This window comes from Acartia tonsa, chromosome 11 (genome assembly GCF_053477335.1).
Source record: "Acartia tonsa isolate MP-2025a chromosome 11, ASM5347733v1, whole genome shotgun sequence".
NCBI classification, from domain to species: domain Eukaryota; kingdom Metazoa; phylum Arthropoda; class Copepoda; order Calanoida; family Acartiidae; genus Acartia; species Acartia tonsa.
Genome location: NC_137270.1, coordinates 25,095,701 through 25,111,563, shown reverse-complemented (window position 1 = coordinate 25,111,563; position 15,863 = coordinate 25,095,701). Strand labels below are relative to the sequence as shown.

The 15,863-nt window shown below is 34.5% G+C and overlaps 1 protein-coding gene across 1 annotated transcript in view; it reads left to right on the top strand.

The window, feature by feature from the left end:
* Positions 1 to 15,863, top strand: part of LOC145331683 (uncharacterized) — a 31,578-nt gene that overhangs the window by 6,916 nt on the left and 8,799 nt on the right. Inside the window, exons 2-11 of the mRNA XM_080176474.1 lie at positions 4,183 to 4,227; positions 4,531 to 4,576; positions 7,939 to 8,002; positions 8,480 to 8,510; positions 9,334 to 9,405; positions 10,269 to 10,323; positions 11,144 to 11,188; positions 12,037 to 12,096; positions 13,276 to 13,325; positions 13,962 to 14,014. Coding sequence (XP_080032600.1) covers positions 4,183 to 4,227; positions 4,531 to 4,576; positions 7,939 to 8,002; positions 8,480 to 8,510; positions 9,334 to 9,405; positions 10,269 to 10,323; positions 11,144 to 11,188; positions 12,037 to 12,096; positions 13,276 to 13,325; positions 13,962 to 14,014 — 521 coding nt within the window. The remainder of the gene's footprint in view (positions 1 to 4,182; positions 4,228 to 4,530; positions 4,577 to 7,938; positions 8,003 to 8,479; positions 8,511 to 9,333; positions 9,406 to 10,268; positions 10,324 to 11,143; positions 11,189 to 12,036; positions 12,097 to 13,275; positions 13,326 to 13,961; positions 14,015 to 15,863) is intronic.

Here is a 15,863-nt window from a genome sequence, read left to right as displayed (position 1 = left end):
ATTGCCGCACGTCGGGCTAGGGGCTGACAATTTCTCATCTTGTAGATATAGGAGCAGAGTAGAGTAGCCGCGCCGCAAAGAGGCTCGAGCCAGCTCACCCCTATTATAGATACTATAGCTGTGTAATTAGGGTGGTAGTCCACGTAGCCGTAGGCTCTGTCCTCCTGGCTCAAGATTTTCGGTGGCTGGAGTGTCCCCATGATAAGTAGCAGGGGGTTGGTCTGTTGGTGCCAGCGGCTTGTTTAACTGTTGAGCCTGAGTTGTTCTCCTTTCCAGTATAGCTCTTAATTTCTGTGATAACCAGCGGATCTTAGCTTAGAGATAAAAGGGAACATGTTAGGTGTCCATAGATGTCTCTAGGAGCGTATCCGCTAGTAGATATATGGATATGTAGGCTATCTATATATGGCTACACTCCCATATATATACGTGTATAGGAATATCCTCAGAGCTAGCTGGCTTTCCTCCTTGCTCCAAAAAAATGCACGCTTCCTCTGTATATAGTTCACAACTATGAGGGTCTATGGTCAAGGTACACACCACCACTGCCCAGTGTGGGGCATCAAGTCAGGCTATTTCCACAGGGTGGGCGTACTTTCATTAAGTTTCCATATCAGTCTCCAGTGTTGTAGGGTGAGGTTAATATTCACTTACTTGCAACCATGACACAAAAAAAACAACACTATTTATCACTTGGTTGCTGCACAACTTAGTATTGAGTTGTTAACACTTATGTATTTATATATACATATATTTTGTTCACTAGCCACTCAGCTTTGAAGTAGGGTTGGCAGAGCTAGGAAGAGGTTGAGGGTCTGAGCTGGTCTAAGGAACTGATTTGGTTTTCCTTATCACACTGTAGATAGGGAGGGAGGAGCTTGCAAGTTTTGTTCTAAAAAAATATCTCTGTTGTATGCTATAGATTAGCTCCTCTCTTGTGTGTGTGTGTGTGCGTGAAATCCCCTTTTCTTGCAACGCGCCTACGCGCCGTCAGAGTGCGCACACAGGTAAAACGCGCACCTATCCCTCAATCTACTCTCTCATGGGTCCGCTTTATCTCCTTTTTCCGTTGAATTTTCGTTGCGTCCTGAGCTCCGCTGCGCAACCGGTGAAATGCGCTCCGTTCTCCCGGTCGCTGTCTCCGCACGGTAGATGGACTTATCCAAGTGTGGGGAGAAAGGGGGAGCGCGTGAGGGGACGGGGTAAAGCCGTCCTTCCCCAGATGGGGAGGGGGGTGCTGCAGGTTTGAGATGACTGGGTGGTGAGGTAATTGGGCTTCTCCCTTAATCCTTGGCTTATTCTTATGTCACCTCAATTGTATTTGCTTCAATTTATGGTGGGCCCCTCCCCTTCCGTTGGGATAAGGGGGTGTATTTGTTGTGTTGCAGGTTTGGGGGTCAGATTGTTTACCAATGCATTGTTATCTTACATCTAGGTTCTATTTTTTGGCTTTATCACAATACACAACAAATTATTTACCAAGCCCTGCCCATAAATCTATTGTTTAGCTTTCACACCAGGGTGGTGTTCCATAAAATCTGATATAATATCTGTTTTTCTCAATGGATGGCTGCGCTGTAGCCTCTCAGGGTACTTGGAAATCTGGTATAATATCTGTCTTTCTCAATGGGTGGCTGCGCTGTAGCCTCTCAGGATACTTGGAGTTAACGTAGTTTTTCTTCTGCTTGGTACACTACACTCGTATTTTCGCTCACAGCTCGCAGCTATTTTGCTTGTTTCAGCCAGTCGGCGGCAGGGAATGTCCCGTCCTGCAGCACCGTGGGTCCGAATCCGGTTGGTGGCGGCAGGGAATGTCCCGTCCTGCAGCGCCGTGGGTTCGGATCCTGCTATCTTTTGCAGTAAATTTTGGCCTATTTTCAGCCGTTTGCAATTATTTGGCCTGTTTCAGCCCGTCCACAGGCCTGTTTCAGCCCTTGAGCGCTCAATCCTCCGTTAGATTTCGGCGCTCTTCGCGGTTCTCCGTCAGGTTTCGCTGCTCTCCGCAGTCTCTCGTCCAATTTCGCTACTCTCTGCAGCTCGGGTTCCGCCACACTTAGTGGTCTTTCGCTAGGTTTCGCTTCCACAACTGCCGGATACAGAGTTAGACCTTGCTATCCAGGGTGGGTAATTCAGGTTGCTTGTGTCAGTTTTGCCAGTTTCACTGCTGGGAGTACCTTAGCCTCAGCTGCGCATCTGCTCTACACTTGTGGTTTGCCGTAATCTCACACAGCTGTCACCAAAAGTTGTGGTATCCGCCTAGGTTAAATGGCAGACACCCGAGTTCAAATGACTACGGCAGTGCGAACAGACGTGGACACTTATATTATAGAGAAGCTACGCTTCTCTAGCAATCACTAAATAATAAACAGAGTCTATTCAGATGTTCCTTTATTCAGGGTCTAAGGTTTACTAAAGATGTACAACATAATATAAATACATATGGATTAGGAATAGAGATAGTTAAAGGTAAATCATACAAGTAAAACATAGATAGTTGCAATGGGTAGGTAGATGGCTATCCCTGTCCGGGGGAGGCAGGATAGCCCATGGAACAGCACAATAGGTAGATAAGAATAGAGGGGTTGAGTAGTAGGTCTGGGTACTAAAAGGGAAGGTTTGATGATTACTAGGACAACAACAGTCTGTGTGGGTGGTGAATCTATCGGGTGAAGGAAGGCTTAGAACCTTTATCCTCAGGGCTGAGGTGGTGCTGATAACTTGGTGGTTGAAGGGGAAGGTTCCGGTGCTTAAGAAGGGAGAGGGAGGGGTCACACCCCTCCCTCCACTTGCAGGACAACTGAGAGATGAAATCAATACCGTTATCTCACATATTTGCAGGTGGCTTTACAATTGTAGAATAACAGAATTAGCTGGGTGCGTAGCATCACTATAATATCTTGGTTTCCGCATGGCCCAGAGTTGCCGAATACCACAGTACCTTGTTGTAATAGGATTCAGTATTCCAAACTTTTTAACATTCAAAAATTTGTTGTCAAAAAAGTTAAAAATCAACTTGTTTTAAATTGACATACGGACTTTCTGGTAACGATTATAGAGTTGCTGCGCATTCTAAGTTGTACCAAACTATAGGAATCAGCAAGCAAAGTTTGAATTTGATAGGAAAATTCTAACCTGTTTAAATTAACAAAACGAGCAAACAGTAATGGACGTATGGACGGACCGACCCTAATTTTAGAAAAGCTTCACTTTGAAAAACAAAACATGGATGACAACATCCATAAAAGCAACGCTCTGAAACGGTATGACAGACGAACATTAACATAATTTATGTATAATTTTGTTGCAGAACTTCGAAAATACAGAATACTGTTTAAGGACATACTGACATTTTGTCTTGTAATATTCTAAATCGTACACAACTACTACAGTACGGACGGACGTATGGACCATCCCTAATTAAGGAAAAGCTATGCCTTTGAAAGGAAGAGAAAAATATGAAGAAATGGTTGACAATGCAGTTGCGTGCTCAGCAATTCATCAGAAGGATGTAAACCTTATAGGGGGTGAAAAAAAGGCGTAGACAATTCTTTCCAATATTATGCATCAGGGGGTTGCATTTCCCCTCTACACCCATTGTAAAGAATACAATTTTTAAAAGCGAAGTCCGTCCGTCACAAACGGATAGCTTTTTTCCGTTAATTTAGGCATGTTAGGATTGTCCTATTGATTTCAAACTTTGAATGGTGATTCCTTTAGTAGTTAGGTATGATTTAGAAAGCGTAGCAACTCTATAATCATTACAAGAATGTCAGTACTTCCATTTCAAATATGTTTTTGACTTTTTGACAAAAAAATTTAGTTTGTTAAAATCATCCGATTCTTCTGATTTTTTTAAAACTGATTCCTATTACAACAAGGTACAATGTTATAAGCGAAGTATCTCTATAAGCAAGTCTTAAAAATGCAGGTATGTCCTTAAACAGTATATCATCTATTTATGCAGTTTTGCAACAAATATACTTACAATATTATTTGTACTGATGCATTAATATTCTGCTAATTCAGTTCTCACAATCTACAAGTGTTAATGTCCGTTTGTCCTACCATTTCAGTGCTTCACTTTTATGGATGTTGTCATCCTTGTTTTGTAATATACTTACTTAATAATATTTAGATTAACACAAACATCATATTTCATAATTTATTTTGAATTTTTTTTAGCTGTTGTATTCCAGGACCAACAATCTGTATTAAATATTGTACAAAGTAAGTTTTTAGGATTAAGCTTGTTTATTATTATAGTAATTTTAATTCTATTAATTAATTCGAAACCGATTGATATCCGGTGGATTAGAACTTGTTCTCATCCATAAGAAAAAACTATAGCTAGCATCGTATTATATCCAGCTTTCTACGAATATAAAAATGTACAATCATAAGATTAAAACCATTTTTTTAGTCCGTGCCTTCGGCATCTCGAGGCTAAAACTGGTATTAATCTATATAATTGTATATTTTATATCCACGGAAAGCTTTTTATCATCCGATGCTAGAAATAAATATTATCAGAGGAAGATCTTCCAACCATCGGTGACCAAATCAGAACATGCAGCAGGTATTTTGTTTCATATCCTATATTATAGAGTAGTAAGTTTGTCTGAAGCTGAAGATCTCTGAATCCTACATGTCTATACAATAACTAAAAATCATCATTAGCACATAGTATGCATCCTAAACAAGGAATATACATTTAGGAGCGCTACTAGCCTAAAACCTGTCTGGCCACTACATTATAATCTCTTGATTTTTTGTTTTGTTCGCCCATACCCCCCATATACACACACGCCTTTGCATCTTGTACATTGTATGTGTTGTGTATATTTAGTAGAAATTAAAAAAAAAAACGACACCCTCTACATCTAACATCAAATTGCATAATAATTTTTGACGCTTTTCTATAATTAGGGTAGGCCCGTCTGTAACGGATAGCTCTTATCATTAATTTAATCATTATCCACGGTTAGACCCTCAGATGTCAAAACTTTATTTTAGTGTTTGGCCAAAATGACTTAGCAATTGTATCTGTAAGTACGTCTAATAACACCCTTTGCTATTTTTAAAATCCTAGAAAATTTTTTTTGCAAGAAAATTGCATAAATTCGCAACCTTTCTTAGAACCACTACATAACTCGAGTTTTAAAACTTTTTATATAAAATCCTTTTTACAAAAAATATCAATAATTACTTAAAATTAAACCTGAAAGAAAAAAATCTCATTACACGTGTTAATTTGCATGTTTTAGGTCTTTTTTGAGGAAATTATAACTTCCACATTTTTGACAATAATATATTTTTTAAACATTTCAAAGTAAAATATAATAAAACTTAAATGATTTTTCTTGAATTATCAGTTGAAAATTTCATCAAACATGCAATTTAAGTGATGAAAATTTAATAAAATCATTTTTTGAATGTTTAGAATTACCAATTTTCCACATTTAAAACAAAATGTTAACAAAATTTAAAAACATTCTAATATATAACTTTAAAAATCAATAACATTTTATAAAATGATGTTTTAAAAAATAAATCATTAAAAGGTATTAAAATGCATTTTATGTTGCTTAAAATTAAAACGAGAATATCTTTTTACACTTTATTCTTTGTAATAGAGATTAATCGTCATTTGCTGAAAATGAAACATTTAATAAACTAATTGAATCTTTTTGTGACCATGTTTAAACTTTTTAATTTTTACACTAAGGTGTTTTTTAATGAAAATCTTTGTTGAATTCTCTTTTGCGACAAAAAAAGAAAGGGAATTTTTTACTATTTCTAGGTTATCTTATGTAATTTAAACTATATAATATGAAATAATTTTTAATTGTCTTTCTTTTGAGCCACAAAACACTGTAAAATGTAACATATATGCAAAAATAACAATTTTTTTTAATGAATATTATAATATCCTTATATGACATTGCGTCAGAGCTTATTCTTTAGATCATATGTTCATGAAAAGTAGTCATAAACTTGGAGGGTTGCGCTATTTATTAGAATATTAAATAAACTTTAATGGTAAAAATATTAGCATAGCCTTTGTCAATTCAAATGCTTTAGGTATATTATTCGGAAAGTTAGTTAAAAAAGAGAGAATTTGCTGTGTATACTGTTGAAAGACTTTCAAAAATGTAAATTACAAAGCAATCCTAAAAGATCGGGTCGTAGGCGAGTCTTAGTCGGGGGTTTTCTGATAGCAAATATTGCGTTATTGGTATACAATGTAAAAAAAAAACATTTTAAAGAAATTCTTTAAATAAAACCCAACGTGTATTGGCAGTACAAACATCTTAATGCTAGCAGACATATGTTTATCAACATTTGCAGAAAACTATTTCCACAAGAAAAATTATTCAGGTTTCTACTTCACAATTTTAAATATTTCTTTCTGATAAAATGTTTGACATATATCGTATAATCATTTACCAAAAAAAAATATTTTGATAATTTAGATTTCAGAGAAGATTAATCCTTTCAAAAAACTAAGACGACATTTTGCATCTTCTGTCATGACATTTTAGAAAAAATATAAAAAAACAAAATTTAGTATGAAAACTATTTTCATCGATTTTTCTGAAGGTATTATCGTATTCTGTGGCTTTGTTATTATCATTTACTTATATCAAAAGTGCCAAACATTGTACCCTAACTTATTCATTTAATAAAAAACCAAGCGTGTATCTGTTATCATGGCATCGATATCAAACTTGGCATGGGGATTCCTGTAAAAGTTCTTAGAGCATAACAACTTTATAGCCGTTGCCCACAGTGCAAATGAAGGTGCTTTGACTTTTGTGTAAGAACCTAATTTGGGACATAGTGCATTTCATTACCCTAGGTTAGGTAACTTCATTTCACTTTTCAATAAAATCTAAAATGCAGCGGTTTTTCAGAAAATTGAATTTGAAAATTTCAAGTTCAATTTTCACCCACTAGGAGTTACCGCATAATCATGACAAGAAAAGCAAAGATTATTTATTTAAAATTTTGAACAACTTTGCTTTTATAAAGTTCTTCATAAAACCACTCCTGAAGTGAGTTAATTAATGGCCATTTTTATCAATTGCTTTGCTAAGGTCACGGAAATTCAGCCTTAAATAAATCATATATAGAGAGGTTTTATGACTGACTTTATAAAAGCAAAGTTGTTCAAAATTTTAAATAAATAATCTTTGCTTTTCTTGTCATGATTATGCGGTAACTCCTAGTGGGTGAAAATTTAACTTGAAATTTTTAAATCTAATTTTCTCAAAAACTGCTGCATTTTAGATTTTATTGAAAAGTGAAATGAAGTTACCCTACCTAGGGTAATGAAATGCACTATGTCCCAATTTAGGTTCTGACACTAAAGTCAAAGCACCTTCGAAGGCACTGTGTGCCAGAATGTCAGGTTACATCTATTTGAATGCCGATTTTTAAATGTTTTGACGATTATTTTTTATGTGATATAATTATCCTATAATAGACGTCAAATGGTGGGGGTAAAGGGGGTTTTACCTCTTTCAAACTTTGAAACTCCTCATTTTATACCCCTAAAATTTTCATAAATATAATAAACTACTACCCCCCTTAAACCAATCACATTTCATTTCCGGAAATTATATACTTTTTTTAAGCCAATCTTTACAAGGAAGGTACTTTTGGAAAGGGGAAGATTTGTAGAAAACACACATGTAAATTAGAAAATCCGCAGAAATCAATTTTAAAAGTTATTTGCAAATATTTGCAATGTTAATTTGCCCCTCATTTACCCCCCTCGAAAGAATAAGCTTAGACGTTTCAGAGCTTCACTTTTATAGATGTTGTCATCCTTGTTTTTTATGGTTAATTATGGTGCTTCAGGTTTTTTACAGGTTGAGATTTTTCATTTGGGGATGTTAGGGCAAACAAAAGTTTAATTTTTACTTTTTATTTTAGATCATACCTTTACAACAAGATATTTGATTTCTCTTGGTTGATATGTTCAAAAGATAAAAACGAGGTACTTTTAAATTTAATCTTGACGAGTTAGCTACATGTTAGCCAATTGGTATTGACGTTTCGTAACTTAAAATTTTTATGGACATTTTCCATATCCTGCCATTTTCAATATACGGCCGGATACCGGATATTAAAGCTATCCTGATACCGGATATCCGGCTGATTAAAACGATTTTGCTGCTATGAGACGTAATCAAACTTGTTTCATAAGAATTTATTATATTTCATATGAAAATTTATAAATGATAATTATTTCCGAAATTCATATTCAAACTAAAAAAAAACATATATAGCATCGTATTAAAGACAATTTTCCACGATGAGTAAAATAAAGAAATAAAAAAATAATACCAGATTTTTTAGCCCGGGACTTTGGCCCCTCGTCGGGGATGACAAAACTAGTTTTAATTTTTCATTTTCATATTCGCGGAAAACTGTTTTTCATACGAGACAATTAATAAAAATTTATTTTGCCTAGGCAATGTCAAATACATATGCAGATACCGAATGTAAGTAAGATTAATAATAACAAGGATTACAACATCAATAAAAGCGAAGCTCTGAAACGGTAGGACAAACATTGACACTTGTAGAGTGTCAGAACTGAATAATCATAATACAGGATAATGTTTAAGGACATACTTACATTTTTAAGACTTGATCATAAAGATGCTCCGCTATAACTTTGTACTTTGTTGTCCTAGGAATCAGTAAGCCAAAAATCAGATCATGAATAATTATATCACATGAAAATTTACTGTTAAAAAAAGTTAAAAATCAACATCATTAAAATGGACGTACAGACATTCTGGTAACGATTATAGAGTTGCTACGCTTTCCAAATTCTACATAACTACTACAGGAATCACCATGCAAAGTTTAAAATCGCCAGGACAATTCTAATATGACTTAATTAACGAAAAGAGCTAACCGTTACGGACGGACTGACGGACGGACAGAACGACCCTAATTATAGAAAAACTTCGCTTTTAAAAATTTCAAAAGATTAAATTCTGCCAAAATTAAAAGACTCATATTTTTTGTGCATCTCTTAATTTTCAATATTAGGGTATAGTCCTTTTCTTGGCAATGCTCCTTAAGGGGCGATTCTTCGTATTTTCACAGTAGCTTTTCTCCTATTCCTAGCCCCTGCGGGGCCAATTGCCTAACTCTGCAGGGCAATCACGTAGCCTAATATAACCTAACCTAAAATAACCTATTAAAAGCCATTTTAAAAATACGACGAATCGCTCCTTAAGGGGCGTTGCCACGAAAGGGACTATACCCCAATATTTTATTGTTTCTTTATCAGAGGTTTATTTAATATTTTAGTTGGTTTTGAGCCTTGGTCCACATTTCTGATGTTTCAAGTAATGCATATTTTTCCACATGCGGCTTTGTTAGGTTTGTTTCTTTTAGAGGCAAGGCTACTCTACAATTTTTATTTGCAAGATCTGTTATTATTACTTTTACTAGCGGCCTCTAGGGGCACTTAAGGGGGGGGGGGTGAATGGGATAACCCAATTTATAATTTTAGTTTTTAAAAAATTAACTTAATTTTTTTTTTTTGGGGGGGGGGTAATTTTTTTCTAGGGGCGTGAGGGTGGTGGCACCCTCCCCCTAAATAGTTAAGAATCATTCCGGTTCAGTGGTTAGCGAGATCCTTCGGTACAAACTTACAATCAGACAGACATCCTGTTGCTTTTTATAATGATTTGGATCTTACACCAGATTATCATGTACTCTAATAAAGTGAAACTTTTAGCTCGCTGAAATAACGATCTCTCCAATCCATCCCCTTTACCCAATCCCCTTCCCTAGTACTGGATGAACGAACTGACCTAAATTTACGACAATTTTTCCCATGTGATAATATCCAAGTTTATTCTGTATCCATCTATAATACAAAGTAGAATGATGTCTGTCTGTCCCTTAAGATCTCGGCAACCACTGAACTGATTGGATTCTACTCTACATTGAATATACCTACTGGTCCTGTGGTGGGTTAGGCTATTTTCTTGGGGGGGTGGAACACCTCCAACCATCCAAAAAACAAAATCCCTCCCCATTTTACAAAAATCATATCGGCGTTGATGATATCATCACCAAGAGAGGGGAAAGTGGAATGGTAGATTACGTTTTTAGAGGGTCAAAACCATAATCATAGATTATATTTCTGCTTCTATAAAAAATGGATTCAACTCCCTAACTGGTTAAACTATTATTAATGTTTTGAATATGTTTTAAGATTTAATATTTTTAATTAGATATTGGAAGTAATCTTGGGTATTATTCCTTATTGGCAGCTAAACTTAAACATAGGTATATGCATGATAGATAGATAAATTAATAGACACATAAAAAATGAGATAAGTAGAGAGATAGACAGATGGAAAGATAGATAGAGACATTAGTTACCAGTGTTGAAATGCCAAAAGAAGGACAAAGATATTTGAATTATTTCTTAAAAGAAGATGACATGTCCGAAACACCGAAATTGAAGACGACAATTGATTTCTTCAAATATCCGAACCCAATGTCCTTATATTGGCGTGACAGTGTATTTCTTAAGAGGTTGCAAAAAAGAACATCTTTGGAGTACCTCTAAAAATGGGAATAGATTTTCTCGTATTCATTCGAATCCGGTGGATAGGAACTGGTTCTCATCCATACGAAAAAACTATGTCTAGCATCGTATTATATCCAGCTTTCTACGAATATAAAAATGTACAATCAAAAGATTAAAACCGTTTATAATACGATGCGAGAAATAACTATTAAAACTGTTGGTCAAAGTATCCCTAACATATTAGAATAGTCAATTATTCCAATATGACATAATTCGGGATTTTTCAGCTAATTTAAAAAAAAATCATTCCCCTTTTTTGTAGGCACTATAAAAGGCTTCTGATAAAAAAGGGAAAACATTTTATGGGGAAGTTGGCACCCTGATTCTGCACGCTTATGGATAGATAGATATTTGATTATTTTCTTTTGTCTTTAACTTAAAGTTTCATGCTTTTACAATCTTCATAGATAAATAGATAGATATATATATAGATGGATAGACAAGAGACGAATAGATATTCAAAAAGATAAGATTAAAATTTAGGATACTTACTGAAAATTTTAACCATTTTAGAGTTTACGCCGTCGACCCGGTTATAGAAAATCTTGCCTATGTTAGGTAACATTTTATAAGATTTTTAGTTGCAAAGCAACTCTATAATTCAAAATGTCAATCTGTCCGTCTAAGGGTATTTTCGTTAGGGATTAAACAAGTTCACAATCTACATATTTCAATCAAGTTTTATTAAAATTGCCAAATAATTGGGGTGCTAAGTCGATTCCTAGATTTTCAAGTTTTCCTGATTTTTTCAACTCCTTTTTAAAGACAGAGGGATAAATTAAGTTCACATTATACATATTTTCACCAAGTTTTATTAAGATTTTTCTATCAATTTCAGTGCTAGATCGATACCTAGATTTTTAAATTTTTGTGATTTTTTCCATTCCTATTCAAGATGACGACTGAAATTTTCAGGAATTGAATAATTTCACATAGTACATATTTCCATCAAGTTTCATTGAAATTTGTTAATAAATTGCGGTGCTAGATCGATTCCTAGAATTTTAAGGTTTGGTGATTTTAAATGTTTATTATTTATGTTATCAAGTTTAATGATTATTTTTTAATACACTGCAGTTTTCCGATATCCATCCTGAATTTTTAAGCTTCGCTACGTATGGATGTTGTCATCCTTGTTTCTTTTTTTTTCGATACGCCTGTTTTGATATAGATCAAGACAAAGTTGAGGGATTCCAACCAAAAAGACAATTCTAACAAATTTGAGTTTATTCATGATAAATTCAAGTTATTTAATAGTTATTTTTCGCATCGTAGCTTTCCGCGGATATAAAATAAAAATAAAATGCCGAAGGCATGGGCTAAAAAAACTGGTTTTAATCTAATGATTGTATATTTTTATATTCGACGACAACTGAACCATAATCATAAATGGCATCTTTCTATAGGGCAGGAGCAGAACTTGGTGGATATGAAAAGAGAATAACACTAATTAATAATGCAATCAGGTAAGTGATGTAGGAACATTCAAAAAGTGTGTGTGTTATTTTAGTGTCTGTTTGGCGGTTCCATTGGAATTCAGCCCACACGGAATTCAACCCAAGGAATTCAACCCAAGGAATTCAGCCCAGCGAGATTCAACCCATTGGAATTCAGTCCACACGGGGTTCAGCCCACACAGAATTTAATCCATGGTATTCAGCCCATATGGGGTTCACCCATGGTCTTCAGCCCATACGGGATTCTATTTTATAAAAATAATTTTATCATTTCTTTGGAAAATTGTTTTTAGAAAATGCTGTACGAAAATTTTTTTTTTAAAAAGAAATAACGATATTAGAAAAAATTGGGTTGAATCCCGTGTGGGCTGAATTCCATAGGTTGAGTCCCTTGTGGGCTGAATTACGTGGGTTGAATATCGTATGGGTTGAATCTCGTGTGGGCTGAGATACAATGGAACCCTGTTTGGCTTTTCTTTTTGCTTTTTTCTTCTCTTTCTATCTATATTTTCCTTTTCATATTCTTCTCTTCTTTTTCTCTCCTATTATTTTCTCCCTCTCATGGTTAACTTATGGAAATATTTGTCCTTTTATTTCATGTATACTTCCCTTTTCAGTAAAAGCAAGCTATTTTCCATTAAATTATCTTGAATTAATACCTAAACCTTTTTATTCAAACTGTTAAATGAAATGACAACATACATGAAAGGTAAGCACTGAAACGGTAGGACAAACGGACAAATAATCAGAATATAAATGTATAAGAGTCGAAGCAACATTGTAAGTAAATTTGTTGAAAAAATGCTTGATACAGCATAATGTTTATGGACATACTTACATTTTTAGGACTTGATTATAGAGTTGCTTTGCTTATGATATTGTACTTTGATGTCCCAGGAATCAATGTACCAAAAATCAGAACAATCGGATAATTAGATCACTTAAAAATTTGTTGTTGAAAAAGTAAAAAATCAAAATGTTTAAAATGGATGTTATGGTAATGATTATAGAGTTGCTACGCTTACTAAATCGTACCTAACTACTACAGGAATCACCATGCAAAGTTTGAAATCAATAGAACAGTTCAAACCTGCCTGAATTAACGCAAAAAGCAATCCGTTCTATACGGACTGACCGATCCTAATTATAGAAAAGCTTCGCTTTTAAAAATACATTTTTATGTTTCAGTGAAGATAAATCTGAGTTGATCCCCTGGTCAAAAGAGGAACAGAATGATGGTAAACTATATTTCCACTAGCGGCTTCGCTCCTAGCCTCTAGGGGCTTTGCCCCAAGATATTTGATGAACCTAATTTTTCGTATTTTAGATTTGAAATAAAAAAGAATTTTTTTTTTGGTGGGGGGAGGGGTTAGTCGACCCCACTATTTCAATTCTAATTTTAAAAAGAAAGAAAGAAATTTTTGGGGGGGAGGTTGTAATTTTCCTTTTTTGGGGGGGTTGGGGGTTTCCCAACCCCCAAGAAAATAGCCTAAAACCACCACAGGACCAGTAGGTATATCCCCTGAAGAGTAGAATCCAATCGGTTCAGTGGTTACCGAGATCTTAAGGGACGGACAGACAGTCAGACGGACAGACAGAGAGACAGACATCATTCTACTTTGTATTATAGATTATGGATCCAAATCCAAATCATTGTTGCTGGGTTAAACCTATTGTGAGCCTTACTGAAACAAGGATGACTGTATCAATAAGTAGCGGATCAAACATTCTAGATTTACGATCAAAGTTATTTAAATGCAAGATATGTAGTGGTCTAATAAGTGTTTTGAATTACGAACTAACAGACAAACAGCCAGATGGACAGACAAAGTGAATTATAGAGTATCTTCTGTACTAAAATTTATTTATCTAAGGAATGGTATCTATGATCACAAAAGAAGAATTTAATCAACTAAGCAGCGAAGAGGTTATTTTTTAAATATATGATTTTTTTTAGAAAGCTAGATGTACCATATGTAGTATTGAAACCAGCTATAGTATCAGTAACTCTAGAAGATGAACTCGAGGGCGTCCAAGCTTTTTTTTTTTTTTGGGGGGGGGGGTAAAATTGCGCGCGAAGCTCGCCGCATATTTTTTTTACCTCCCCCAAATTTTGTTTGGGGTATTCACCCCCTCCCCCCCCCCCCAAATTGTTTGGTGATGGTGGTGCCTATGGCTCCCCGTAATTCGTTTGGGGGGTCACCACCACTTTACCCTCCCCCCCCCCATGGACGTTCTTGGATGAACTATTATATGTATATTTTTAGATAGCTAGAGTATTAAAACCTATAGTATCACTAACTCTAGAAGATGTAATAAAATATATTTTTAGAAAGTTAGAGCATTGAAACCCAGGGAGTAAGGGAGGGGACAATGGATCGAATATTCAATTTTTAGTAGTCTCAGACTTTGGGTACTGGCTTAAAGGGAATGTGCAAGAATTTAGCAGTTTCTGACTGAGTTTGGGTACTAGCGCATAAAATGCTGCTACTCGTTGTGTTAGTTTTGAATCTAGCAGACGAGAGTTGAGAATACACGGCCCTTCTCCCATACTCTATTTCACTCCCCTCTTCTCCCATCTCCCTTTTTTAAGCACACGATAGGAAAACAAACTGGATAAAAAGGGGCAGGCTGGTGTATTGGTTCATATTTTTGCCAAGCCAGCTAGCAGTTGGCTGGCTCCAATAATCTTGTAATATAAAAATCACACCATAAAACCTCAATGTATTTCATCAAAAACAAGATGTGATTTCGCTTTGCATGTCTTTTTTCTTAGTTTATAATTTTCTAAAGAAGGTGTATCAACTTTTTTGCTTTTTATTTAAGATAGCTAGCCGGTTCTTTTAGTAAGTAGTAGATGTAAAATTTTTCATAGAATTCAGATATGCAATCGGTTTTTTTTGTAGACCTCTTATTTTTTAAGTAATTTAAGTTTTTTAAAAAAATAATTAAGTCGGTTTTAAGGTACTAAAACGCAACAAAATAAAAGAAGAAAATGGCCAGTATGAACAAAAATAGTAAGATCTTTAATGTGACACCTTACTTTTAAAATTCTGTTGAGTAATTATTGAAAAAATCTATTTTTTTAACCTCGGTTTAATAAAAACTTTAGACCTAAATATTTTCTCAAACAGACATAAACATGGGTTCATATATACCTTTAGAATCAGAAAAATATTACGAATCCATTCTAAGCGAAATTGAAAAAGTTTTAAAAAATTGTAATAAAAAATAAAAAGTTTATTTTAAGAATTGTAACTACTAAACTAGCCAATCACAAATCGGGAAAATTGACGAATCGCGAAGCTTAACCTATAAAGTTAACCAATAGAATTGCCAAAAAAAAAGGAGAACGTTCATACAATATATACAATAGATACTACAATAAATATAGTGATATTACAGAACATGTAAAGAATGAAAAATTATGAACAAATATGCATCAGTCTGTTTATAAACTTCAAAACAAAGCAGTTAAAAATACATTATTGTTTCTTGTGTTTAAAAAATATCTGCTACATTGCGTTGTCTTTTGTTTAGGTTTTGTTCAGGTTTTATTCAAGCTAACCCTTTAAAGCCGAAAATTATGATTCTTAAAATAAACTTATTTTTTTTATTATAGTTTTATAAAACTTTTTCAATTTTGCTTAGAATAGATTCGTAATATTTTTCTGATTCTAAAGGTATATATGAACCCATATTTTTTATGTCTGTTTGAGAAAATATTTAGGTTTAAAGTTTTTATTAAACCGAGGTTAAAAAAATAGATTTTTTCA